This window comes from Balaenoptera musculus, chromosome 21, assembly GCF_009873245.2.
Source record: "Balaenoptera musculus isolate JJ_BM4_2016_0621 chromosome 21, mBalMus1.pri.v3, whole genome shotgun sequence".
NCBI classification, from domain to species: Eukaryota; Metazoa; Chordata; class Mammalia; order Artiodactyla; family Balaenopteridae; genus Balaenoptera; species Balaenoptera musculus.
Window position 1 is genome coordinate 32203039 of NC_045805.1, and position 27048 is coordinate 32230086.

The 27048-nt window shown below is 43.4% G+C and overlaps 3 protein-coding genes across 6 annotated transcripts in view; 1 reads left to right on the forward strand and 2 right to left on the reverse strand.

The window, feature by feature from the left end:
* TM2D2 (TM2 domain containing 2) lies at positions 1-6512 on the forward strand. Of its 2 annotated transcripts, XM_036838600.1 has the most exons (5): positions 116-445; positions 1273-1360; positions 3042-3157; positions 4147-4387; positions 6301-6512. In XM_036838600.1, exons 1-4 carry the CDS (start codon positions 219-221, stop codon positions 4358-4360), a joined length of 645 nt encoding a protein of 214 aa, XP_036694495.1. In that variant the 5' UTR covers positions 116-218; the 3' UTR covers positions 4361-4387; positions 6301-6512. The 2 variants fall into 2 exon arrangements, with proteins under 2 accessions (XP_036694494.1, XP_036694495.1); XM_036838599.1 differs by lacking the exon at positions 6301-6512 and having other exon boundaries at positions 1-445; positions 4147-6116.
* HTRA4 (HtrA serine peptidase 4) lies at positions 6008-25137 on the reverse strand. Its single transcript, XM_036838637.1, is given in 13 exon segments — positions 6008-7073; positions 7076-7125; positions 10217-10312; positions 10724-10817; positions 11306-11390; positions 19144-19176; positions 19607-19629; positions 19632-19800; positions 20625-20817; positions 21561-21606; positions 21609-21659; positions 22038-22566; positions 25090-25137. Coding segments are annotated over 13 exon segments (1467 nt in total). The 3' UTR covers positions 6008-7023.
* Positions 23695-27048, reverse strand: part of PLEKHA2 (pleckstrin homology domain containing A2) — a 55121-nt gene continuing 51767 nt past the window's right edge. For all 3 annotated transcript variants that reach the window (XM_036838596.1, XM_036838597.1, XM_036838598.1), the window contains exon 12: positions 23695-26677. In XM_036838596.1, the coding sequence (XP_036694491.1) occupies positions 26315-26677 (363 nt within the window). In that variant the 3' untranslated portion in view covers positions 23695-26314. The remainder of the gene's footprint in view (positions 26678-27048) is intronic.

The window sequence follows — 27048 nt, forward strand, 5'->3', positions numbered from 1 at the left end:
GGAATTGACAGGCACAAGGGAAGCGCAGCCCCGCCTCCTGCGCAGCCTCTTCTTATTAGCTGTCGGGGGTCGGGCGGAGCGTCGAGCTGCTCTCCCATTGGCTGTTTGGCGGCGAGGAGCGGGGCTACGCGGAGAGGCCTGACCAGGCAGGGCTTGGGTCGGCGGTGCCGGCCGGGGTTTGAGGTTGAGCCTGGGTCTCCGCCACTGGGCCCGGGAAGATGGTGCTGGGTGGTTGCCCGGTGAGTTACCTACTTCTCTGCGGCCAGGCGGCTTTGCTGATGGGGAATCTCCTGCTGCTGCATTGTGTCTCTCGGAGCCACTCGCACAACACTACCGCCGAGCCCGAGCCCACATCCGCTGGCGCCGCCCACCCGGAGGGCTCCACCGGCTCCGCGAGCTGGGAATATGGCGACCCCCACTCTCCAGTCATCCTTTGCTCTTACCTGTAAGCTACGCAGTCGTCGAGGCGGGTGGAGATGGAGATGGGGCCTGGGACATATGGGTGTTATGCAGGGGAGAGGGAGGGAGGGAGGCAGGCTGCTTTTTCCCCCCAGACCCCTCCACCTGAGGACCTGATAGTCAACACGCGGGAAGTAAATATCGTGACAGGTTTCTCACTCGTCTCACTCATGCAGGGGAAAACCCTGTGTGTCGGTGGCAGATCCTTTGGGATCCCCAAAGAGGAGAACTAGGGAGGAGTGACATCATATAGCCTCCGGAAGAAGTGTACGGGTTGTGCCTTCTCTGTCCTGCTCCCTTTAACCTAAGGAGAAACCATCGTAGGTGCTGCTACTGAGTGGGGCACAATTGGAGTAAATTATTTGTACCTACAAGGCACTTCCTTACAAAAAAAAAAAAGAATATCCTTACTGTTGCAGAGCCAAGTCAAAATTTTTAACATCTCTTTTAAGTCAAATAAGAAAAGGCGTTTGGGAAATGCAAAGAGGGCTGGGAATCCTTCGGCTTCAATTTTGCCCTCATACCTTGTGGCTGTTTGCCTAGGAAGAGATGAAGCCATGGCAGAGGTAGAATCCGTGTAGAAATAGGACCAGAAACACGCCCCTGGCACAACCAAAGGGTCATTTGGATGGCTGTTTGACCGGCTGTGCTTCAGCCTAACTGACAGCACTTCTTGTCTTTGGGAAGAGTCAGAATGAAATTAACCCCCAGAAAACTTAAATTTCTCTTGCCTGTTTTGATTATATACATGTAAACAGCCATTTGCAAAACCTTAATGATGATGACAATGATGCTTTTACTGGTGATTTACAGACCCGATGAATTTATAGAATGTGAAGACCCAGTGGATCATGTTGGAAATGCAACGGCATCCCAGGAACTCGGTTATGGTTGTCTCAAGGTGGGTTTTTGTTTTGTTTTGTGAGCAAACTCTTCCATAGAGAAATAGTACTGGCTAAATGCTGTTACAGAAAAGTATAAGGGGCATGAAGTTACCTTTTTGTAAAATTCATTGGAATGACTGTTACTGGAAATTTACAGCATGGCTAGGGTCAGTGGCTGAACAAGACATTTAGTTTCCTCAGGAAGAAGCAGTCTCTGTGCCAAAACTACCCAGGTGCAAAGACCAACCTGTCTTTGGTTCCTTTGGCCATTGAGATTGACAGATTTGGAACTCAAATATCACCCCTGACAGTCCTTCAAGGTATGTACTTTCCCGAAAGAGCAAAAGAAAGGTTTAGGCAGTTTCTAAAACTGATGATGGATTGAGCAGTATCTTTGTTACACATGCATTTGGGGCAAAGATCCTCTTGCCAGTGACCTTTCTTTTCGCCACACAAGCAGTTTCCACTGTGTCCTTAGGAAATAGGTAGGGTCTATCAGTATATGTCTTTGTAGGAGGTTATAGCATTCAGGAGAAGCCTTTGATAACAGTGGCCTCTTGGAATGGAAAGAAGCCATTCAGTTCCATTAATAATATCCCTAAAGCTGGATGCATGCTTCCTAGTCAGTCTCCCCAAAACCAGTGAAGTTCACATACTTCCTCCCCACTGTGGACTCACCATTATATCATGCTACATAATGCAAGTCAAGACAGAGTCAGCTATAAGAGAATTATGGAAAATATTCTTTGTGCTAAATCAGACACAGAGGAATAAACCTGAAAGTAATAAGGCCAAAAAGGCCACTCTTACTGCAGTCATGTGTAAAGAAATATTTTCAATACAATGAGATTTTGTTCTATGGGTAATTATTGATAAAAGTTTGAGTGAGTATTGTATAGAGATCACTTACTTTTACCCATTTTCATTAAACACTGTGTTGATCCTGTCAAGGTGCTCGGACTGTCACTTCCCCCAGAAGTCCTGGAGGACTGTCAACATTCAGGCACCCGTGTCCTGGGGGAGGACGCACCCTTTCCCTTTGAGGAATGTTCCAGCAAAAGCAGTAGTGAAGCACTTAATAAAGTGCCAGTGGAGAATGTACAGCTGTGCTTTCTGTGCAAGCATTCAGTTACACAAAGGGTCAGAGGTCCTGTTCTGAAATTTTTTGCTGGAATTAAAACTTATACTATAGATGTATTACAGACATCTGAAAATCACAGTTTCATGACCGAGGTGAAGTCCTGAGTCAGTTGCTATTCTGAGTTCTTTCCTAATGATGTTCATTTATAATATGTATAAAACAGACCTCAACTACACATTGACTTTTTAAATACCCTTCCCCAAATGTTCAGTAATGTGCTCTTTTTTTCCCGTAAATACAGGATAAAGCATTGTGTCTATTCTAAATGGCATTTAATGAAACTGATTATAAACTTTTTTATTATATTATTAAAGAAGGCAGTCATAAGGAAAGAAAAAAAAAGAGGAGTTTATTTAAAACAATGTACATTTAGGATGGACTAATGTAAAATCACTTGAAGCATGTCACTGCATTCCTTGCTCTTTAGCATAGCTTTACCTCACCTTTGTTAGAATAATTATTGTCCTGAGTCAGCTTTTACTAATATAAAGATATATTTTGTGTTACTTGCTCTGGTGAGTTTGGTTGGTTGTTTTGTTTTGGTCGTTCTTCCCCAGTTCGGTGGTCAGGCCTACAGTGACGTGGAACACACCTCCGTACAATGCCGCGCCCTGGACGGAATCGAATGCGCCAGTCCTAGGACCTTCCTACGAGAGAATAAACCTTGTATAAAGTAAGTGTGACTCTGAATGGAGTCGTTGTTACTTGGATGGAGGTGGAGCTGTTTTGTGATTTCTTGATGTGACTTTTTCTTTTACCGTAAGTGTTAAAGGGGCAACATGATTACTACTGTGCATCCTCTATGGACACCAGCAATGTAATTATAACAGAGGGGACACTGGACAGGAGACCGGAGGCTGTACATTCTAAATGTCTCTTTCACCAACCAGCTAAGGACCTTTGGCCACCCAGAGTCTCTATCCTCTCATCTGAAAAATGAAGGAGTTGGACCAGATGATGTAGCTCCAGAAGTCCTAGGATAGGCATAAATCCTTTGAAAACAGCCTTAGAATTTCAGGAATAAAGATTTTATTACAAAAAGTATGGGCCATTCTCCCTGAAAATCAGGTATTACCTTAAAGAATTAGGGTTATTTCTGTAAACTCTGCTTGAAGGCACAGAATTTACTATACCATTTGCTAATGGAGAGTCTGTGACTGTGTTAAGTGATGCTGTTAGAGCATCTGCAATTGACTGTCATCACAGTACATAAGACAGAAGACCTTACAAAGAAGTCCCGTTTTTAGGTGCCACAAAACAGCAGAAAAGGAATATGGAGATCAGTATTCATTTAAGGAAAGGTAACACCTCTTTAGAGAACTACATTCAGAACTGCAGCCTCCCTCGGGAAAGGAGCCTGTGTAGGAGGGATGGGGGCCCAGACTCCACGCCTACCAGGATACCTGTCGTGCAAATGTGCTTGATAGTTTCTTGTCCAGTCCAGCTCTGTATTGGTTCCTATAGGTCCTCCATACCTTAGCAAGTACTCTTTTGAGACTCTAGACAAACTAGAGATTTTCCTTTTTGGGGGCGGGGGGGGGGGCAGTTAAGAGGTCACAGAGGGACTGCCCCACCATCTTTTCACTTACGTGAAATTCACTAATCGTTAAGTGTTTTCATTTTCACGTGGTAAACATCTTCCTCTTAATTCCCTTTGTGTAGGTATACCGGACACTACTTCATAACCACTTTGCTCTACTCCTTCTTCCTGGGATGTTTTGGAGTAGATCGTTTCTGTCTGGGACACACTGGCACAGCAGTGGGGAAGCTCTTGACACTTGGAGGACTTGGGATTTGGTGGTTTGTTGACCTTATTTTGCTTATTACTGGAGGGCTGATGCCAAGTGACGGCAGCAATTGGTGCACTGTTTACTAAAAAGAGCTGCTACCGTGGCCCAGAGAGGTAAGTCTCCTGAATTCATCTCTACAGGCTCAGAACTCTTCCTTATTATCAGACCTGACCATTGCCTTCCTCTTTGGAGGGAATGGCTTTGGTTAGGAAGGTTTCTTTGGACTGTGGATTTTCAACCCAAACTTTACCTTGCAGACTAGAAATGACAAGCAAACAGTATTGTGAGTATCAAGTTTGCACCTTTCCTCATATACAAAAAATATAAAGGATAGTGATTAACTTATAAGCTGCAGAAGGGTTTCCATACTCTTTATTTCTGTGCGTTGCTGTATAATCAATCCTTTGGAGCAAGTGGACCCAACAGGATAAGCAAAGTGAATATTTTTAGCCTTGTGCCTTTTGTGACCCTGAGTCCTCATGCGGTGGAGATCGGAAGCTGAACCAATGAAAATCTTCAGAAGTAGAAATGGCGATGGATTTTAATACACACTGAAATTCTGACTTTCTGAATTTAAATTGCAGAATAAATGTTGCCAACCTGGAATGCTCGTTTGGGTGTTTTCAGTATGTAGAGTGAAACTCAAAATTATATTTGTTGTGCTTAAAGCTAAGCATTTGAACTGAGCCTGATAATAAACCCTATTGTTTCATCATTATTATGCCTGAGAGGGAATATATCCAGTACAGTAATTTCCTCATTCCAGTTATGTTTTGGATAGCTGAACATGGCTGAGTTCAGCTATCCTCTTGGCAGACTTTTCCTATCAAAAAAGTAGTATTTACCAGTTTAGAGAGCCCATGTTGTAGACTAGTAAAAAAAAAAAAAAAGATTTCATACAAGTAACTGTAAATCTGTTCTTCATGATTAGGTAAGATAATATGAGGGGCCTCAGGCCCCTGGAAAGAAAAGCAGACTCTTCCTTAAAGGATATTACTACTGAGTGCTGGGTAGAGTTAGGATGTGATCTGGGGGGCAAAGAGAAACTGAACACATTCTGTCAAAATAAGCATGGTACCAATATCTGTCAGTGCGGGCTATAGCAATCAGTCAAAGGGAAAGAGACAGCCAAGGTTTTGAGTTCCCAAATCACTGGGAATAAAAGAAAATATTCTGAATTATAAGTGGTTTTTAAAACTTAGTTCCCATCCCTTGCAATCTGAGTTGAAAAGGATATAAGGCAAAAATATAAAGTAAAAATGGGGTTTGTAAGGTAAATCAAACTAAGAGCCTGCTATTTGGGCAACTTATAAATTCGAGAAACAAGGTAGAACTGCTCAAAGTGAAGTCTCATAATAATTGACATAAAGACCAAGAATCCCAGTTAAAATAACTCTGAATATGCGCTATCATTATGAGGTTTTCCTAAGAGTTTCAGCTTTATTATCTCTGATTAATATGACCACTGTTCTTACAGTATTAAATGGTGGCAATTATGTAAAAGTTAAAACAGATTATTCTATTTTTCCTGAAAGTTATGTACCACGTTGACCTTAATCTTCTTTATAACAGTAATAATTGACAGATTCTTATTTATAATCTCTATACTCTAAGGCAGTATATTTTAAATTGTGGGTCATGAAGAAACTGGACCTTCTCCCCAGAAAAATGCACAGAAACATAAAATTTTGCATAGAACTTAAGAGGGTTCAAGGATGCCCCCTTTTAAAAAGAAAAGAAAAAAAAAAAACTTGTAAGAAAAATCTGGAAAACAAACTAAAATTGAAATATTACCCCAAATAAGATACTACTTTAAAACCACAAATCCTGCTTCATCTCACCAAAAAAAAAAAAAAAAAAAAAATCTCCTTAAGGATATTCACAAACCCCATCAAAAGCTATTTTCCTTTAAAAATAAACTGTGGCAGCTTTCAGACTCAAAATCATTAATCATTAGTGTTTCCAGGAGGAAGAGCTTGGGTAAAGAGGTAAAAGTCTGTAAGTTATTAAATTTTGTATTTTATAGAAGAAGCCCTTCTCACAGAAAAGGTGATGGGGATCGAAGTTGTTTCCACTGCTAGGTGACAGCCTGAGAATCTTTACATTCCTCTGTGACGATCCGCATGTGTCAGTATCAGTGTGGCTTCTAGGTGATGCCCATCCTCTGTATTCACAAACCCTGGCCAAATGTGATACAACCTGAAAAACTATTTGAATAAAGGAATATTTTGAAAAGTGTGATTTCCTTTACACTCTGGATTCAGTTTGTTTCTTAATATTTGGTAGACAGATCTATTTGTTTGTGTATGTTTGTGTTATATCCAGTTTGTGACTATAGAGAAGTTTTTAAATACTGAAGTATCCTTCTTGTCAAGGTTAAACTAGAAACTCTGCCTGTTTTCAGTTGTTTCCTGTCTTTAAATAAAATTTTATCAGCTCCCCAGACTTCCTGGCACCATGTCCTTCTTCCACTTGCCTTAGGAATGCTTCTTAGCAACAGTTACAACACCCCCAACCTAATGGTTCCGGAGTGTGTGTATGTGTGTTTTAAAGCATTCACTTTCCTTTATGAAAAAGAGATCCTAAAACCCCTTTGCCATCTTTGGCACATCTTCAATACAAACCAGGTAGTAAAGCTTTGGTTTTGTTAGATCATTTCTTTTTAAAGCAAGACACTTAATTGATTGTTTCAGGTGTGACTGTCAGGATCAACAGTTGACTTCTCCGACGAACCAGGATAGAAAGGGAATCAAAGGGAATCATTGGCCTTAACAGCTTCAATCACGTCGGTTGTCGTGTGACAGGTTGTCCGTTTATGCTGACTATTACATCATGGTCTCTCAACCCAGAGCTGGGAGGGGAGAAGAAAGGACCATGAAACTGTAAGAGTTGTACTTATCCCCATCTAGAATTTAATGTCTGTCTCTTAAGGCACTACCATTTTGCTGGCATTAAACATACAAACCAGGAAACCAGAAATAGCCTCCATCCTTCCGAATGTGAGGCCTGCTCTAATATATTCTGCAGAATCACTGGAGGGCAACAACCCTATTTGCCTTTCCAAAACTAATACTCTACCAGAATCATGTGTAAGAAGTTTGCTCCTCCCATATATGAGATTTGGTTTGCAACAGGGAGTTGAGCTTTTCATTTCTATTAATCCCTGACCTCACTTAACCTGAAGCATACACTCGGCCTTACCGACAAACGTGAAAAGCCCAAGCAATATATATTTTTCCAGACAGTTACACTCTAATCAGTTTGATGTTGACAGCCCACTTACTTGCCCCATCTTCACCCACAGTTTATGGACCTGGAGGGTATGCTGAGCTGCACTATAGAAGCAGCTTCCAGTAAGTCAAAAACCAGTCACCAAGGTCTAAATATTTAAGGCTCTGGTTCTAGGCTCCTTTTCCTCAAAGCTGTGATTATATTCAGCCTCCAACATATTTATTTCATGTAGAATATATATTCTAGAAACAAAAACCAGCTCCAAATACAAAACACTAGAATAAATATATAGCCATGCTGATGATCTGTCTTAAAGTCAAAAATAGCCTGGAAGTCAAATTAAATGACTGCAGGAGACACCATTTATGAGAAATGGGGGGAATTCCCTGGTGGTCCAGTGGTTAGGACTCAGTGCTCCCACTACCAGGGGCCCGGGTTCGATCCCTGGTCAGGGAACTAAGATCTCACAAGCCGTGAGGTGCAGCCAAAAAAAAAAAAGAGAGAGAGAAACTGGAAGCTGGGAAGCCCAGGGAAGAATGATAATGTGGGAAGATTACCAAGGTATGTAGAGTTTATTTTTTAAAAGAAAGAAAATTTAAAGGAAGAGGATGTGAAGTTGGAGTGTAGAACTAAAAGCAGGGAAAAGCCTCAAGAACCAGGACAGCTCAGGGGAATGCCTGGGACAGTACATAAAAAAAGAACTTAATTCATGAAAGTTCTGTGAGAAAGAAACCTGCAAAGTATTACTGAATGCAAACTATGCACCAAATATGAGGAAGTGGGGCTCAGGCAGGATAAAAGACCTTTTCCATGTCCCACAGCTTGTAAGAGGCTAAAGTAGGATTTCATCCTGGATCTCTCAGACTTGAAAACCCATCTTCTTGCCAATCACTCTGCCTCTCAGAAACAAGAAAAGTAGCCACAAGAGCAGGATAATACAGGGGCTAAGCTACGGTGTACATCCCTGCCGTCTGACTTACCGTGTAACTCTCAAGGTAATTAACCTCTCTGCACCACAGCTGCTCCTCCGTAAAATAACACCTATATCCCAGAATTACTGGGGGCTCGAACAAGTACGTAAGACGCTTTAAATGATGCCTGACATAGTAAGTGGTTGATAAATGTCAGCTGTTATTACTGGAATTATTGTCATTATTCTTAGATATAAGTGGGTGACGCCAGAATGATTTGCAGTTTATCAGGGACTTCAAGCAAGCAGTAATTCCCACATTTTAATGTGCATCTGAATCCCCTGAAGATCTTGTTTAAAAAGCAGATTCTGATTTTTTTTGAACTTTTTATTTTATATTGGAGTATGTTGTGTTAGTTTCAGGCATACAGCAAAGTGATTCAGTTATACCTATACACATACCAGTTCTTTTTCAAATTCTTTTTCAGTGGTGCCCCTGTCACTGCATTTCTAAAACGCTCCAGCTGATGCTATTGCTGCTGGTCTACAGACCACATTTTGAGGAGCAAGGACTTGAAGAGCTGAAAGAGATAGCTTTGGCCTTGAACCAGAAGTTAAAAATAAGTGGGGGGGAGGGGTGGGGGGGTGGGCAAGGACCAAGAACGTCTAGAAAAGCCTGTGACGCGTCAAATTTAGTAACAGGAGGCCTAACACTTAGCTCTTCTGAACAGTTAGTACCCTATAGATTCTTCCCCTCTGAAAAGAGTTGCCATAATCTAAGCAGATTGTTGAGCTCTTGAAAAACAAAAACAGTGAGGGAGGGATATGGAGGAAGTGTAAGAGAGAGACCGGGCGAATGTTTGTAGGCCAAGTCAGCCTGTCTCTCAGTAGTTACTATAAATGTCTCAAAACGTCTCTAGCCTTTGCTTTATTTACTGTATGTACTTGTTTGTTTGTTTGTTTAGTGCTGGCCTCTGATACTGTCATCTGGAATTCAAGGAAGAAAAGTGTTTTAACGTACCTAAAATAAGTTCTTAAACTCCTAACCCCCTGGATTCTTCTGATTCTTAATAAGTAAGGTAGCAAAAGAGTAGATTTGGGAATTCCTAGCAAAATTAAACTTATGTCGTGAACTCATATCATGAATTCTTGGGCTGCAGAGAACCATCCCTTTCAAAAAAAGAAAAGCCGGGGGGCCCTTACTAGTACACTCAGCACTGTCCAATAGAAATGTAAAAGGCAAGCCACATATATAATTTAAAATGTTCTGGTAGCCACATTCAAAAAATTTTTAATTTTTAAACTTTTTTAAATTTTTAAACAGATGAAACTAATATATAATATAAAAATATATTTTAATAATATCTTACTTAACTCTATATCTAAAATATCATTTAACATGTCATAGTTTAATAATTATTAATACATATTTTATGCTCTGTTCTAAGTCTTTGAAATCCTCTAGAAACAGCACACACCCAATATGCTGCTATACGATGATAATCTCTTACACAATGCAGTTATTAAAGTGAAACGCAGTCTCCCCAAAACAAAAAAAGTGTGTTTCAGGGGAAAATATTTTACATTGCTTCTGGGTTTTTGTATTTAAATCAATTTAAGTTAAATAAAATTTAAAATGCAGTTCCTCAGTCACACCAGCCACCCCTCAGGTAGGTGTTCAATAGCCTCATGGCAGGCAGGGCCCACCGTATCAGGGCAAGTCTAGATCCTACACACATTTACCACGGGGCACATCTACTGAGAACAGAGGAGGATGGTCAGAGGCCCGAGCTGCTCTTACCTTTCAGCAGCTGTTCCTTGAATCATCTCATATACAAACACTCCAGAGGTCACATCAGGGAAATCTGGATCTTGCCTTTTCATTTCCTGAAGCAGGCTAAGAAAAGTCAGAAGAGTTTTCCCATGAGGTTAGGAAGCACAGTGAATTAGTCTCCTGAGCCCTGGACAACCCTCCAGCTGTCGGTGGGGACTCTCTCTGCTCTGCTCAAGGCTCACACACATGGGACGAGGATGCCCTCTAGCTGGTCACCGTCACTCTTCCCCAGGGGTGGGTGGTCTGATTCTCTGTGCCGAAGCCTAGACCCATTGGACACAGTGAAAGAAACCACTGAAAAGTACAGTGCGTGCTGGTGCCAGCAGATGCAGTCACCTACCCTGTGACAAGTAGGGCCTGCGGCCACGAGAGGAGCCAGCCGCTGTCCAAATGCTTTACCTTCCCTGTTCAGGCTCTCTACCTATAGCTTGTGCTTCTGAAAAACAACCCAGACATGGTCACACCCGCGCTTACCTCATAGTGAGGGACAGCATGCGCAGACCCAGCTATTTCTTCTGTGAAACAGCCTTTCCTGGAAAGGAGAATTATAACCTGTTACTAACAAAGCCTCCTTTCCTTTTGGCAGACCGAGTCACAGAATATCCTTCCAATGTTAGCTGCCCTTTCAGGCTGCCAGCCAAGACAAACATGCCTCAGAGAACCTTTGTCGCTCACACAGGCCCACCTCCCCACGTCCAGCCCAGGGCTTTCCTTTCCACAATAGTTCCATCCAACTATCTCTGGGTACAGCTCAGGCTGGGTTTTGCACCTAGTCCCCTGGTACTGCTGCCTGGATCACTGTGATCAGAGCTCAGTACCGGTGACTCTGTTTTCTACAGAACTCAAAGGACTGTCTCAGGGACTTCCCTGGAGGTCCAGTGGTTAGGGCCCCACGCTTCCACTGCAGGGGGCGCGGATTCAGTCCCTGGTAGCAGAACTAGGATCCCACAAGCCACACAGCATGGCCAAAAAAAGGGATTGTCCTCACCACAGTGGAGCCCTTTGAGGGCTCCTGAAAAGCACGGGAGGGGAAGAAAAAGTCCTAATTCCCTTTACCTTTCTGTCGAATGCGATCCAAGGGAATTGCAAAGGAGATTCCTGTGGTCACCTTCAGTGTGTTGATGTCAATCACATCACCATCCTGACAAGGGAGGAGACATCAATTCAGCAGCGCAGTTCTGCAGACTGACAAGCAAAGGAAGGAGAGAAGCTTAGGGTCACTTAGGGTCGAGCAACAGGTGGCATCTTAGCGGACCAAGGCGTGCAAATTCCTGCTGAGGAATTCTGGGTTTTAATGTTGAGCTCTTTTTTTTCTTGGCCAAATTACATTGCTTTTCAAAGTGAACCACAGTTTGTATTTTGACACAGATATGAGGGCAAGGAGTATATGTCTTTCCATTCCTTAAATGAGACTAAAAGTAAACACGGAAAAGGCAAAAAGCTGTTGACTTTCAGCCACACTTCAATGAAACTATTCAGAAGATTCAGCAAATTGACCTTAGGAACAAAGCTCTACTAAACTAAACTTATGAAGTGGGAAATACTTTCCTTTTTGTGCATTTCATCATCCCTTAGCCTTTGTTAGGTAACGGGAAGGATAGAAAAGAGACTTCCGATCACATTAAAATACAGATTATAATTCAATAGGTCTGGAGTGTGGCTTGAAATCCTGCATTTCATCCCTGCTCTAGTAAACTCATTGTTTACTGGAGAAAAAGCAGGCAGAAAAATCACATGCAACATTAGGAGTAAAGAGGGGCGTAGTCAAGATGGCAGACTAGGAGGATGTGGAATTCGTGTCTCCTCACAACTAGGGCACCGGAGGGGGACCATGCACCAGAGGGGGACCATGGACACCTAAGGGGACGGGAGGAACCCCCATCGACCAGGTAAGATGTGGGGCTTGGGGGAGTGAAGGGGGAGGAGAAGTGGAGGCGGGACAGGACTGGCGCCCCTGAGGGGCCGCTGGGGGAGGGGAAGAGTTCCTACACCCAGCGGGACACACCCACGGTTAGGGATCCAGCCGCAATGGGGGAGACCCTGGGAGAGACGGTGGGGGAGGGGCGTGGAGGAACGGAAGGGAACGGGGCCAGCACTTTCCCTGTCCTCTTAGGCACGGGGAACCTGTTGGGCTCCCCAGCCTAATCCTCTGCCCTAGGAGCCTCCCTCCTGCCGCGCAGAGCCCAAGCCCCGCCCCTACACCCCCACCCAGGGCCCCACCTCTACACTCGGAGACCCCCTCTGAGACCCCCTCCAATGCGCTGGGCCTAAACCCCACCCACACACCCTCACCCAGGCCCCTACCACCAAACTCCTGAACCCCACACTCCAGAGGCCCTCCTTTCCACGTGCTGCCTCTCCCCTTCCCTGCAGGCCTTAAACAGAAGCCCCGCCCCATGCTTGACCGTTGCCCGCCTAGGCCCCGCCCCATGCCCAAACATCACCTCCCACCCTCCTAGTTCCCACCCACCCTAAACCCCGCCCCTGCCGAAGTTCCACCCTCGCCTAAAATCCGCCCCCCATAGCCAAGGCTTTTTTTTTTTCTTTTTTCTTTTTTCCTCTTTTAGATTGGGGTTCTGTTTTACCTTGATTCATTTATATTTTTATTTTTTCTAATAAATATTTTAGTTTTCTAATTTTATTCTTTATACTTTGTTATTGTTCTCCTTTTCGCTTGTTCCCTTTTTTTTTTTCTTTTTTCTGTTGTGGTTTTATTTTACCTTGTTGCAGTTGTTTCAATTATAGTTTTATTTTTCCTAATATATTTTTTGTCTTTCTAATTTTATTTTGTTTTTTATTCTTTGTTATTGTATTGCTCCTTTTTTCTTTTTCCTCCCGTGCCACACGGCTTGTGGGATCTTGGTTCCCAGGCTGGGGGTCGGGCCTGAGCTCCTGGTGGTGGGAGCTCTGAGTCCAAACCGCTGGACTAACAGAGAACCTCAGACCCCAGGGAATATTAATTGGAGTGAGGCCTCCTGGAGGTCCTCATCTCAGCTCTAAGACCCGGCTCTATCCAACTGCCTGCAAACCCCAGTGCTGGACACCTCAGGCCAAACAACCAGTAAGACAGGAATACAGCCCCACCCATCAAAAAAATAATAATAATACAACAAAAAAATATGTTACAGACAAAGGAGCAAGGTAAAAACCTATAAGACCAAATAAATGAAGACAAAATAGGTAACCTACCTGAAAAAGAATTCAGAGTAATGATAGGAAAAATGATACAAAATCTCAGAAACAGAATGGAGAAAATACAAGAAACATTTCACAAGGATCTAGAAGAACTAAAGAGCAAACAAACAGTGGTAAGCAACACAATAAATGAAATTAAAAATACTCTAGAAGGAATCAATAGCAGAATAACTGAGGCAGAAGAACACATAAGTGAGCTGGAAGATAAAATGGTGGAAATAACTGTCAGGGAGCAGAATAAAGAAAAAAGAATGAAAAGAATTGAGGACAGTCTCAGAGACCTGAGGGACATTAAACACACCAACATTCGAATTATAGGGGTCCCAGAAGAAGAAGAGAAAAAGAATGGGTTTGAGAAAATATTTGAAGAGATTATAGTCAAAAACTTCCCTAATATGGGAAAGGAAATAGTCAAGTCCAGGAAGCGCAGAGAGTCCCATACAGGATAAACCCAAAGAGAAACACACTGAGACACATATTAATCAAACTATCAAAAATTAAATACAAAGAAAAAATATTAAGAGCAGCAAGGGAAAAGCAACAAATAACATACAAGGGAATACCCATAAGGTTAAGAGCTGATCTTTCAGCAGAAACTCTGCAAGCCAGAAGGGAGTGGCAGGACATATTTAAAGTGATGAAAGGGAAAACCTACAACCAAGATTACTCTACCCAGCAAGGATCTCATTCAGATTTGATGGAGAAATCAAAAGCTTTACAGAAAATCAAAAGTTCAGAGAATTCAGCGCCACCAAACCAGCTTTAAAACAAATGCTAAAGGAACTTCTCTAAGGGAGAAACACATGAGAAGAAAAAGACCCACAAAAACAAACCCAAATCAATTAGGAAAATGGTAATAGGAACATACATATCAATAATCACTTTGAATGTAAATGGATTAAACGCTCCAACCAAAAAACATAGACTGGCTGAATGGATACAAAAACAAGACCCTTATAAATGCTGTCTACAAGAGACCCACTTCAGACCTAGGGACACATACAGACTGAAAATGAGGGGATGGAAAAAGATATTCCATGCAAATGGAAATCACAAGAAAGCTGGAGTAGCAATACTCATATTAGAATAAATAGGCTTTAAAATAAAGACTGTTATAAGAGATAAGGAAGGACACTATATAATGATCAAGAGATCGATCCAAGAAGAAAACATAACAATTATAAATATTTATGCACCCAACATAGGAGCACCTCAATACATAAGGCAAATGCTAACAGCCATAAAAGGAGAAATCGACAGTAACACAATAATAGTGGGGGACTTTAACACCCCACTTACACCAATAGACAGATCATCCAGACAGAAAATAAATAAGGAAACACAAGCTTTAAATGACACAATAGAACAGAAAGACTTAATTGATATTTTTAGGACATTCCACCCAAAAGAGGAAGAATACAGTTTCTTCTCAAGTGCACGTGGAATGTTCTCCAGTCACATTTTGGGTCACAAATCAAACCTTGGAAAACTTAAGAAAACTGAAATCATATCAAGCATCTTTTCCGAACACAATGCTATGAGATTAGAAATCAATTACAGGAAAAAAACAGTAAAAAACACAAATACCTGAGGGCTAAACAGTGTGTTGCTAAATAACCAAGAGATCACTGAAGAAATCAAAGAGGAAATCAAAAAATACCTAGAAACAAATGACAGTGAAAACACACAATGACCCAAAACCTATGGGATGCAGCAAAAGCAGTTCTAAGAGGGAAGTTTATAGTAATACAGTCCTACCTCAGGAAACAAGAAACATCTCAAATAAACAACCTAACCTTACACCTAAAGCAATGAGAGAAAGAAGAACAAAAAAACCGCAAAGTCAGCAGAAGGAAAGAAATATAAAGATAAGATCAGAAATAAATAAAAAAGAAGTGAAGGAAACAATAACAAAGATCAATAAAACTAAAAGCTGGTGTTTTGAGAAGATAAACAAAATTGATAAACCATTAGCCAGACTCATCAAGAAAAAAAGGGAGAAGACTCAAATCAATAGAATTAGAAATGAAAAAGGAGAAGTAACAACTGACACTGCAGAAATACAAAGGATCATGAGAGATTACTACAAGCAGCTATATGCCAATAAAATGGACAACCTGGAAGAAATGGACAAATTCTGAGAAAAGTACAACCTTCTGAGACTGAACCAGAAAGAAATAGAAAATATAAACAGACCAATAACAAGCACTGAAAATGAGACTGCGATTTAAAATCTTCCAACAAACAAAAGCCCAGGACCAGATGGCTTCACAGGCAAATTCTATCAAACATTTAGAGAAGAGATAACACCTATCCTTCTGAAACTCTTCCAAAATATAACAGAGGGAGGAACACTCCCCAACTCATTCTACGAGGCCACCATCACCCTGATACCAAAACCAGACAAAGATGTCACAAAAAAGGAAACTACAGGCCAATATCACTGATGAACATAGATGCAAAAATCCTCAACAAAATACTAGCAAACAGAATCCTACAGCATATTAAAAGGATCATACACCATGATTAAGTGGGATTTATCCCAGAATGCAAGGATTCTCCAATATATGCAAATCAATGTGATACACCATATTAACAAATTAAAGAATAAAAACCATATATCACCTCAATAGATGCAGAAAAAGCTTTTGACAAAATTCAACACCCATTTATGATAAAAACTCTCCAGAAAGTGGGCATAGAGGAAGCTACCTCAACATAATAAAAGCCATATATGACAAACCCACAGCAAACATCATTCTCAATGGTGAAAAACTGAAAGCATTTCCTTTAAGATCAGACACAAGACAAGGTTGCCCACTCTCACCACTGTTATTCAGCATAGTGTTGGAAGTCCTAGCCACAGCAATCAGAGAAGAAAAAGAAATAAAAGGAATACAAATTGGGAAAGAAGAAGTAAAACTGTCACTGTCTGCCGATGACATGATACTAAACATAGAAAATCCTAAAGATGCCACCAAAAAACTACTAGAACTAATCAATGAATTTGGTAAGGTTGCAGGATACAAAATTAATGCACAGAAATCTCTTGCATTCCTATACACTAACAACGAAAGATCAGAAAGACAAATTAAGGAAACAATCCCATTTACCATCACAACAAAAAGAATAAAATACCTAGGAATAAACCTACCTAAGGAGGCAAAAGACCGGTACTCAGAAAACTATAAAACACTGATGAAAGAAATCAAAGATAACATAAACAGATGGAGAGATACCATGCTTCTGGATTGGAAGAATCAATATTGTGAAAATGACTATACTACCCAAAGCAATCTACAGGTTCAATGCAATCCCTATCAAATTACCAATGGCATTTTTCACAGAACTAGAACAAGAAATTTTACAATCTGTATGGAAACACAAAAGACCCTGAATAGCCAAAGCAATCTTGAGAAACAAAAACGGAGCTGGAGGAATCAGGCTCCCTGACTTCAGACTCTACTACAAAGCTACAGTAATCAAGACAGTATGGTACTGGCACAACAACAGAAATATAGATCAACGGAACAGGATAGAAAGCCCAGAGATAAACCCACGCACATATGGTCACCTTATCTTTGACAAAGGAAGCAAGAATATACAATGGAGAAAAGACAGCCCCTTCAATAAGTGGTGCTGGGAAAAATGGACAGCCTCATGGAAAAGAATGAAATTAGAACACACCCTAACACCATACACAAAAATAAACTCAAAATGGATTAAACACCTAAATGTAAGGCCAGACACTATAAAACTGTTAGAGGAAAACACAGGCAGAACACTCTATGACATAAATCACAGCAAGATCCTTTTTGACCCACCTCCTAGAGTAAGGGAAATAAAAACAAAAATAAACAAATGGGACCTAATGAAATTTGCCCAGCAAAGGAAACCATAAACAAGACGAAAAGACAACCCTCAGAATTGAAGAAACTATTTGCAAATGAAGCAACTGACAGAGGATTAATCTCCAAAATATACAAGCAGCTCATGCAGCTCAATATCACAAAAACAAACAACCCAGTCCAAAAATGAGCAGATGACCTAAATAGACATTTCTCCAAAGAAGATATACAGATGGCCAACAAATGCATGAAAAGAGGCTCAACATCACTAATCATTAGAGAAATGCAAATCAAAACTACAATGAGGTATCACCTCACACCAGTCAGAATGGCCATCCATCATCAAAAAATCTACAAACAATAAATGCTGGAGAGGGTGTGGAGAAAAGGGAACCCTCCTGCACTGTTGGTGGGAATGTAAATTGATAGAGCCACTATGGCGAACAGTATGGAAGTTCCTTAAAAAACTAAAAATAGAACTACCATATGACCCAGCAATCCCACTACTGGGCATATACCCTGAGAAAACAATAATTCAAAAAGAGACATGTACCACAATGTTCATTGCAGCTCTATTTACAATAGCCAGGACATAGAAGCAACCTAAATGCCCATCAACAGATGACTGGATAAAGAAGATGTGGCACATATATACAACGGAACATTACTCAGCCATAAGGAGAAACGAAACTGAGTTATTTGTAGTGAGGTGGTTGGACCTAGAATCTGTCATACAGAGTGAAGTAAGTCAGAAAGAAGAAAAACAAATACTGTATGCTAACACATATATATGGAATCCAAAAGAAATGGAATTTAAAAAAGCAGTACTAATGAACCTAGTGGCAGGGCAGGAATACAGACACAGATGTAGAGAACAGACTTGAGGGCATGGGGGGGAAGGGTAAGCTGGGACGAAGTGAGAGAGTGGCATGGACATATATACACTACCAAATGTAAAATGGATGGCTAGTGGGAAGCAGCCGCATAGCACAGGGAGATCAGCTCGGTGCTCTGTGACCACCTAGAGAGGTGGGATAGGGAGGGTGGGAGGGAGACGCAAGAGGGAGGAGATATGGGGATATATGTATACATACAGCTGATTCACTTTGTTATACAGCAGAAACTAACACAACATTGTAAAGCATTGAAACTCCAATGAAGATGAGAAAAAAAAAATATTAGGAGTAAAAAGCGCTCAGTGATTTCACACACAATTCCTCCTCCTACAAGCAAATCTAATATGTGAAGAGAAACCAGAAACAATCAGCTCAAGGGACTCAGAGAGCATGATCACAGGCCATGTGTCAAACAGCACTGCTCTCTTGTTGTATCTGAGCAACTAGAAACCCTGGCATTTCCATTAGGGATGTTGAATAAAATTTAAGAATTAAATACATGACAGAGCAACGGATTGTTGTTGTGGCTTTTTTGTCGTGTCTAAGCAGGTCAATACTAAATTAGCATTTTGGGGTGAGACTTAGTTCTTCACATGCAGAAGCAGGGGGTCTTCAAGGATATACATTACATAGTACAGTTGTCATTTGACATAATTTGGGTTTAGTACCCAGGACTTTTGTTAAGTACCCAATGAAAGCAGAAAGCACACTGAAGAGATGTAAGTAGGTGTTAAGGAAACCCTGACGCCCTCGGCTGGAGGAGCTCACATGCCAAGGTGACAAATCCATCGTAGATCTTAAATTTTTCCTAGCCCTTTACTTAAGATGCAATAATAGAAAAGCATCGTACCACAAATCTCTACACAAGAGCGACATCCCAGTCTGCATCATGAAATTTGTCAAGTTTTTGAAAGTTAAGAAGAAGCGTGAAGCAGCAAGGAAAGTGGTCACTTACCAAATTCACCAGAGGCCCCCCGGAATTCCCGTGCTGAAGACAGAATTTGAAAAAGCCATCAGTACTTTCCTCCCAGTCATCTATATATAGTTCCCAAAGAGGTTTACCAAAAACAGCCTGCCCTAGTGAGCCCCTGTTTCTCCAGGGCAGGCAAAGTTGGGCCCCATCATGATCATCTCCGAAGTCGGTGCAGGTAAAGAACAACAGCAAGAGGACCACCACCTCCTACGGCAGCAGTGACCTCTGCGACAGACCCTAGAAGACCATCCAATATCATAGAGGCCAGTTATCACACCAAACAGGCTGACCTCTAACAGCGTCGCATTCCGTACCTCTCACGAGGATAGACCTGATCTCTGGACATCCCTGAAAGGCCATAGGGAAAAGAAGGCACCGTGAAGTGTTCTTCCCACCGCGTTGCCAGTATCTTATGGGCTGAGGACAGCCTACCCCTGTGACTTACATTAATTACGGCATCCGTCTGGTATAGTCCATGCCTGAATCCTTCAGCCCCAGCTCTTTGCCCTCTCGCTGTGTGGTGCTGACAATGCCTGCCGTCACTGTGTTCTGCAGTGAAAACAGGCTACCCAAGGCCGCCACAAACTCGCCAGCTCACAGGTCGGATGACTTTCCCAGCAGCAATACAGGAAGTCCAGTCTGCACGTGGGTGAGGAGGGACCAGATGGACAAATTAAGAATGGAATCAGTCAGCGTTTGTATACAACCCATATATGACATGGTCTCCACCATTTCGGCATCTATAATGCAAGAATCACCCACCCACCTAGTTTCTACAACTGCCTGAGTCTTCCTCCTTACAGTCCAACTACCACTAAACTCTTACTTGTTAAGATGATAGGGATCATCTCTAAAAATCTAAAATTATTGCCTGTAGAAATTACAATAAGTAAACCGCCAGTGAAGTAACTGATGAACATAAACTGACATTAGCAATTTACTTAGCACCATTCCAGCTAAGAAGTGTACAAAGTTAATAAGCCACGAACAGAAAGGAGGTCACCCAAAGCAGTGCTTCTCCTTAATATGCATATGAATCTCCCAGTGATCAGTAGACCTGGGTAGGGTCTGAGTTTCTGTATTTCTAAAAACTTCTCAGATGATGTCAGTGCTGCTGGGTGCAGACCACACTTTGTATAGCAAGGAACTCAAAGCACGCCTTAGCAGCTCTGAATCCATTACAATCATTTCCGGTGTTCTGAGACAAGCAGAGAAATAAGTTTCCCAGAAGCAGCATCTGTTGAAGAAGGAACTGAAGGAGAAAAAAAGACAGCTGGGTAGTTAATAAAAATTGTTACAGACATACAGACAGGCATGGAAGAAAATAAACAAAAGAAGGAGTGAAGAATAGAAAGAAAGCAAACTAGAAAAAAAAAAAGTATATGACAGGGAGAAAAGACATGTGGTGGGGTGGGGAAGAAAATATCAGCAAGTTGATGAAAATCCTCGAATCGCAGGCTCACATTTGGCTCAGTTTTAATCAGGGCAAGATCCAATTTATGGTCAATGTCATTGACAGTGGCTTCATACTGGACCCCGCTCTGGAGCTCCACCTGGATCCACTGCTGGTTCGTGAGGACGTGGGCATTGGTAACAATAAGCCCATCCTCAGACACTATGAACCCAGAGCCACCGGATGCAGGAATATCCTCACTGCTGAGAGGCTACCTGTCTCAGCAAGACAACAGCATAAGCAGAAGGCGGGCAAATCAGGGCATCCGCCTTAGTCTGGAAGCATGGGAACCTGGCATTTATCAAACATTCTTCCACCACAGTTTCCTCAGACAGTTTACTTTTCCCTGTCTGTTTTCATTCTCTCCACATGTAATTAGACTCTGTCTGTGTTCAATGTCCTGGCCATCTCTTGCGAACAGGACTGAGAGCTGATTCCAACTCTCCTTTTCCAGGAAAAGCAGCACCCCTCTGCTTCAAAGACGACTAACCTAATCGTAATACTGGGGGCAAAAGTGGACCTAGTGCCACATTATCCAGCACCCAGGCAGGGAGGGAGTCAGAGAAATCTGGTCCCGGCTTAGGTTCCACTACTAACTGGCCTTGTGACATAGGACAAGTTTCTCTTGCTCTCTGGGTTTGGGATTCCTTACGTGCAAAAGAAGGGGCCGGACAAGATCACCATCAAGGTGCCTTCTGGCTCTTACCTCTGACCTTGAACTTGTCTGAGAGAGAGGAGTAGCCCAGATTTGGAAGTCAGAATCCTTATGACTCTGCTCTTTGGCTAAACGACCAACAGGCTATGCAACCTCTGAGCCGTTTGATTTCCTCACCGTGGTTTTCACAACTAAATTGTGCTGGGAGAGTGGTTGCGCGGCGCCTGGAGCAGGGAGGCCCTCGGGAACAGTTAGCCCGGGGAGCTGACGTCCTCCTCGTACCTCCTTTACCCGCGAAACAGCTGTAAGTGGACCACGGACGGGGCCACCGTCTCACCACGGCGGCGATGAAGTTGTACTTGCTCCTGAGCCAGCCTGCGCTTCTGGTCCCTGCAAAGAGATGCTCCATTCTTTGGGCGGGGAGGTGGGGGGTGGGGGGACGACCCTCGCTACCTGACCGCATCAGGCATCACCTCTCTCCTCCCTCTCTCTCTCCTCTTTCCCTCCCCCTCCTCTCTTCACAGCGGTCGCATGAGACCAGACCTCTCACCCCGATTTGAAAATAACTTAAAAGGGAAGACGGCGGCCACCAGCTATGGGGAGGAAATTGGGGAGCAACCACATGGGAACCGGTAACCGGACACCTAAGGAGGGAAGAAAATAGGGAGATAGGAGGCGTTGAATCGCTCTGGCGATGCAGCAGGGAGAACCGCGCGAACGGAACTCGCTCCTGAAGAGGGCGCGGAGAGCGCGCGGCCCTCCGCTCACCTGGGGCTCCACAGTCCCCCTTCCGCACCGGCACGGCCGGGAGCGCGCCACGGAGGCGCGCGGCGCGGTTCTCGGCGCGGAGCGCGTACAGGCTGGGGTAGGTGCGCCCGTCGCCGCCGCACACGGCCGCCCCCCCGCCGCCGAGGAGTCGGGGCGCGAGCGGCGCGCGGCCCTGCAGCCCCGGGGCGCACGGCTGGCCGAGCGCCCCGCCGCAGGCCCCGCCCTCGGCCGCGGCGCAGACGCGGCAGCCCCCGCAGCGGTCGAGCCCCGGGGCCGTCCCCCGCCGAGCAGTGGGGGCAGCGGCGGGCAGCGCGGCGCGGGCCTGGCCCTCGGGGCCTGGACTCCGCGCCCCGGCGCCGCGGGCAGCGGCAGCCACGGCGGGACGAACGGTCCGAGCCCGGCGGGCCGCAGCAGGGGTCTCGTCATCCCGCTGCCTTCCTCCTTGCCGCCCACGTTCCCGAGGACTCTCCTCTGGACCCGCAGCTGCTCTCAGCCGAGCAACGCTTTCTCCGGACTGGGGTGCCGCCTCCTTCAGCCCCCGACTTTAAGGGGCAGAACCTGGCAGCCCTCTCCACACACACCCGTTCCCCACCCCGCCCCGCGTCCCGGCCCTTCCCCACCTCGTGAAATTCAGAACACCAAGAACCGGGGCAGACTGACAACTCACCCACCCACGGACGGACGATCCGAGTTAGGAAAACACACACCCTATTTCAGTATTTCACATGGTTTTTATTACAAAACAAGCGACAAAACAGTTTTAGAAAATTATTTTTTGCTACATACGAAGTAGGAGATCGCTTAAAATGAGAAGCATAAGAGTTTCCATGCACTCAGCTCAGCCTACAGTCAGTGCATTTCACAGCTGAAACATACTGGTTCAAAACACAGAATCATGCTACACCTTGGGGAGCAGTGGGGGAAGGGGTCAAACAGTATGTTTTTTGGCCAAATATTCGCTTTATTCAAACTCTACCGAGCATGAGTGACTGTAATTCACTACTGCAGGCAGTAACAGAGAGAAAAAGGGAGTAAGGAAAAAAAGTGACATTGGTAGAAAAGATGTAATAAATCTGTCCATTTCTGACATGTTCAAAGTTTATAAACAAAGCTGATTTGGGAAACTCAGTTTCCAAAACTCTGCTACTTCCTTATGCCTATTTATCTGGTTAACAGTGAAAACAAACATATCAAATCCCACTGCTCAACTACTGAATCTGCCACTTATTTATTGGATCCTTTTAAGCCCATATCAGAGCACAGTTACATTCAGGGGGGAAAAAAATAAAACAAAAACAAACCACCTTCTGCTTCAAGTGAACTATGCAGTTGGACTCTCTCATGGGAGCTCAGCATTCTACTCAGAAACAGATGTGTAACTCTGCAATTTTCACCTGAGATCACTTTACCTGATGGACACCTTAGTACGACTGTCATCTCACAGAATGCAAAAGGCCAAACCACGTTCACCAGCCATCAGCTGACCCTGAGCAAGCAATTCCTTAACTTTCAAGAACAGTGGACAATGATAGTTCACCTATGGGGAGACACCTGAAATTGTTACACACAGTGGGTCAAGACCACGTCAAAAGTCTTATGAAAACAGCACAACTCAGAGAACATTTTTATTCCACACACACAAAAAAAATGCAGTACCTTTTTTGGTTCCTTTTTTTAAAAAAAACAAAACAAAACAAACAGATTTATTCCAGAGCCTATGCACTTAACTACTAATCGATATTGCATCCCCTCCTTGTTTTTTCCATTTGGTTCCATTTTTCACATTTGAAACCAAATGCTTTGGTCGTATATGCACCATCTTTGGCTCACATGTGTAGTGACATTAAAAGGTGTGATGTGAAATTAACCAGAAGCTAAGAAATATGAACACAAAAGGAATTCTGAAATAAGATTTGGCAATGAGAATGCCTCTAAGCTTCATTGAAGATAATTATATTTATCTGGTGTTGGAACTACATTAACAACGCTCTAACTTGGAATTCCCAAGTATCTGCCAACTAGAATCCTTGTTTCCCCTCTATTATGATAATACAATCTGGATTTATAAGTATGTTTAATTTAATACATTCTCAAAATAAACCTTACTGAATAAGAAACAGATCAGCTTACCATAATGGCCAATTAATTTAGCAGTAGTAATCTAGCAGAGAGTTTATTTAGAAGAGGAAGAAATGGGTAGATTTTCACAACTTAAACACCAAGAGATGACATCTTTCCATGAGTTAGGGAATGTTTACAGAGATCTCAAAAGTTCCTAATTTATCTTTGTTAGTTCCATATCTCTGTGCACTTTCTTTCACCTAGCCAAAGAATTTTCTTGAGGAAAATCTGAAGATGAAACCTGAGACAAAGAACTTTAAGAATTGGGAATGGCTTCTTGAAATCAGGCTACTTGAAGTATGTTGTCACCTTGATCACTCATAAATAAATAATCTCCAAACCAGGGATTTCTAAGGACAAAAGTATCCAGGAGGCTGCAGAAAAGAGGGGAAAAAAAGAGAGAGAGAGAAATCTAGAGTAGATTTCCTTTTTTATACCAGGACCACTAGGGCAAACAATTTAAGTGAAAGTTACCTCCAAAGCAGTACGGTCAAGAAAAGTTCTCAACCTGACACAGACTTCAAGGAAACTACACTGCCCGAAACAAACAGAAGATTTCCCTCAAGCCACTAAGGATTTTCTGATCACAGTCTTCTCCTCTACTCGTTAATTCTTAATTTAAAGACAAAATTAACTGATCTAGCTGATAAAGAGTTCTAGATAGAACTGAGTTAAGCTCCCTCCCTTTAGGGAACCTTGGTAGCAGTTCACCACATAAGCTGGACAGATAGTTTCTCCCAGGGACCCTGGAAATAGGATCTCTTGTCAAATGGAAGAAGGTACATCCTAAAATACGGGATGGGAAATACAATCTATGCTCTTCTACCTGGGAAATCTCTAACCAGCAATGCATAGCCTCTAAAGCAATGTTTCTCTGCACAGTTTCTATTTTATTAAAGATATAAATCTCTCTCAAGATTATCTTTGTTACCTCCTCACTGTTAAGTACGTAGAACCTCGTCAGACGACAAGATTTCATCATGCAAGTACAGACACGAGGCATCATCCAAAGGGCAACACAAAGAACAGAAAGAAAGCAAATCTGCCAAGGTATACAATATACAGCACTTAAAATTAGACTACTATCGGCCCATGAAAGAAGAGCTGAGAGGCAAGGACCCAAGATAATCTGTGTTTGCGAAAAGAGACCTTTTCTTCTGTCTGGAAAACATGGATCAAAAATTTTTAGCTGGATGAACTAAACTCCATCTCTTCCCGGCACCTGCTTTAAAGCAACTCTCAAACTCTAAAATACAGATTTGATGTATCACACAAGTGAATTATCATACACTCATCAACCCTCCACACATTCCAAGTAACGCCATTATCAAGGGCAATGTCTGTTCTGTTCTCAGCACTGAACACTGATAAACCCATCCTAAGGGCCTGACACAGCAACAGGGTGGGCAGGTCTGTCTCTCACGGGGACAGTATTTGGGGTCAAAGAACATCTCAAAGAGAACAGAGTAATTCCCAAAACTGGCTGATGCACTGGGGTTGGGAGTGCATTCTCCCATTCTTTACAAGAGGTCCCTATTTCTTCCCCGATGGAGGTCCCCTGGAGGAGGGGGGGAATCTGCCCTGGTCAACATTCAGGGCCCCCCCCACCAGCACCCAGATTTTGACACCTTCACTCAGAATGTATCCCGGCCAAGCTGGAGCCTGGGTATCCCCCACCGCTTCCCCCAGTTTCAGTTGGGTTAGTTCCCACCCTCCTACTTCACAGTCAAACTTCAGCCAATGAACAGGAATAGGATAAAACCAGATGACTGGCCTCAAGGTTCTGTGCCCGGCCTGAAAACAAAGGGAAGAAACTAATAAGACAAGGACAAGGAACTAAAACTTGGTTAGGGATGAAATTGGACTTCCAACCTCCTCTCACCAGGTGGACCATGGAAGAGTCAAAGTAAGAGGCACCCCGCTCTCCACTGAGCAAGCCTACAGGTCTAACCTAGTGACTTTCCCGAATTAAAAACACTGCATTGATTTTTTTTTTAAAAAAAAAAAAACCAGCTGATGCTCCCCTCCCCCAAGAGAGCTCCACAGGGATGTGAGTGCCAGGAAGGCCTCTGACTGTCCTCCAGCAGGTGGAGAAACTGAGTCACGGCCCCTTGGACGTCTGAGTCCTCCCCCTCCCTCCTGGGCACTGCGCCTCATCACACATCAGAGGTCCGTATGTTTTCATCATCGAGGTTGAACACAAATGGCTTCTCCTTGGGGTGCTGGGGCTCCGATCTGTGCCTTATCCGGGAGCTGGGCAGCACCCCGGAAGTACTGCTCTCCCCAAGTCGAGGCATGAACAAAGAGTCCTCAGGAGTCTCTTCAGTGGGAAGCAGCTTTTCCCCAGCCTGGGGGACAGGTGTCCAGGGCTGCCAGGAGGAAGCCACGGAGGGGGCTTTGCAGAGGGCCCTTCTCTCCTCCAGAGGCGGCCGCCCTCTGCACAAGACAGAGTTGGGCCCCCCTGAGAGGCTGGAGCTTCCAGAGCGGGTCAAAGAAATGGATCGAGAAAAGGACATTTCCTACAAAAATAAAAGGCGGGAAAAAAAGGAAAGTAAGAGTTTTCCTGACAATGTTTATCCCAAGGTCCCAGGAAGAGGACCCCCTCCAGGATCACCACCTCACAGGCCCAGAGACACACGTCTACAGAAATTAAATATAGCCAGTGGCATTCACCCCAGAAGTGTCAAGGTCTGCCTGGCAGGGAGATGTGCAGGACACATCGGAAGCTCTGGTTCTCTATCCAACCCTACCTCACCTCCTCCAACTACTGAAAAAAACAAAAAAATAAAAATTTGTACCCAAACCAGTCAAAAGAGAAAAACAAGCAAGACAGCCCGGGGCTTCAGCTGCATCTGGGCACCGGGCTGCTTCCCCACATCACCAAATAAAA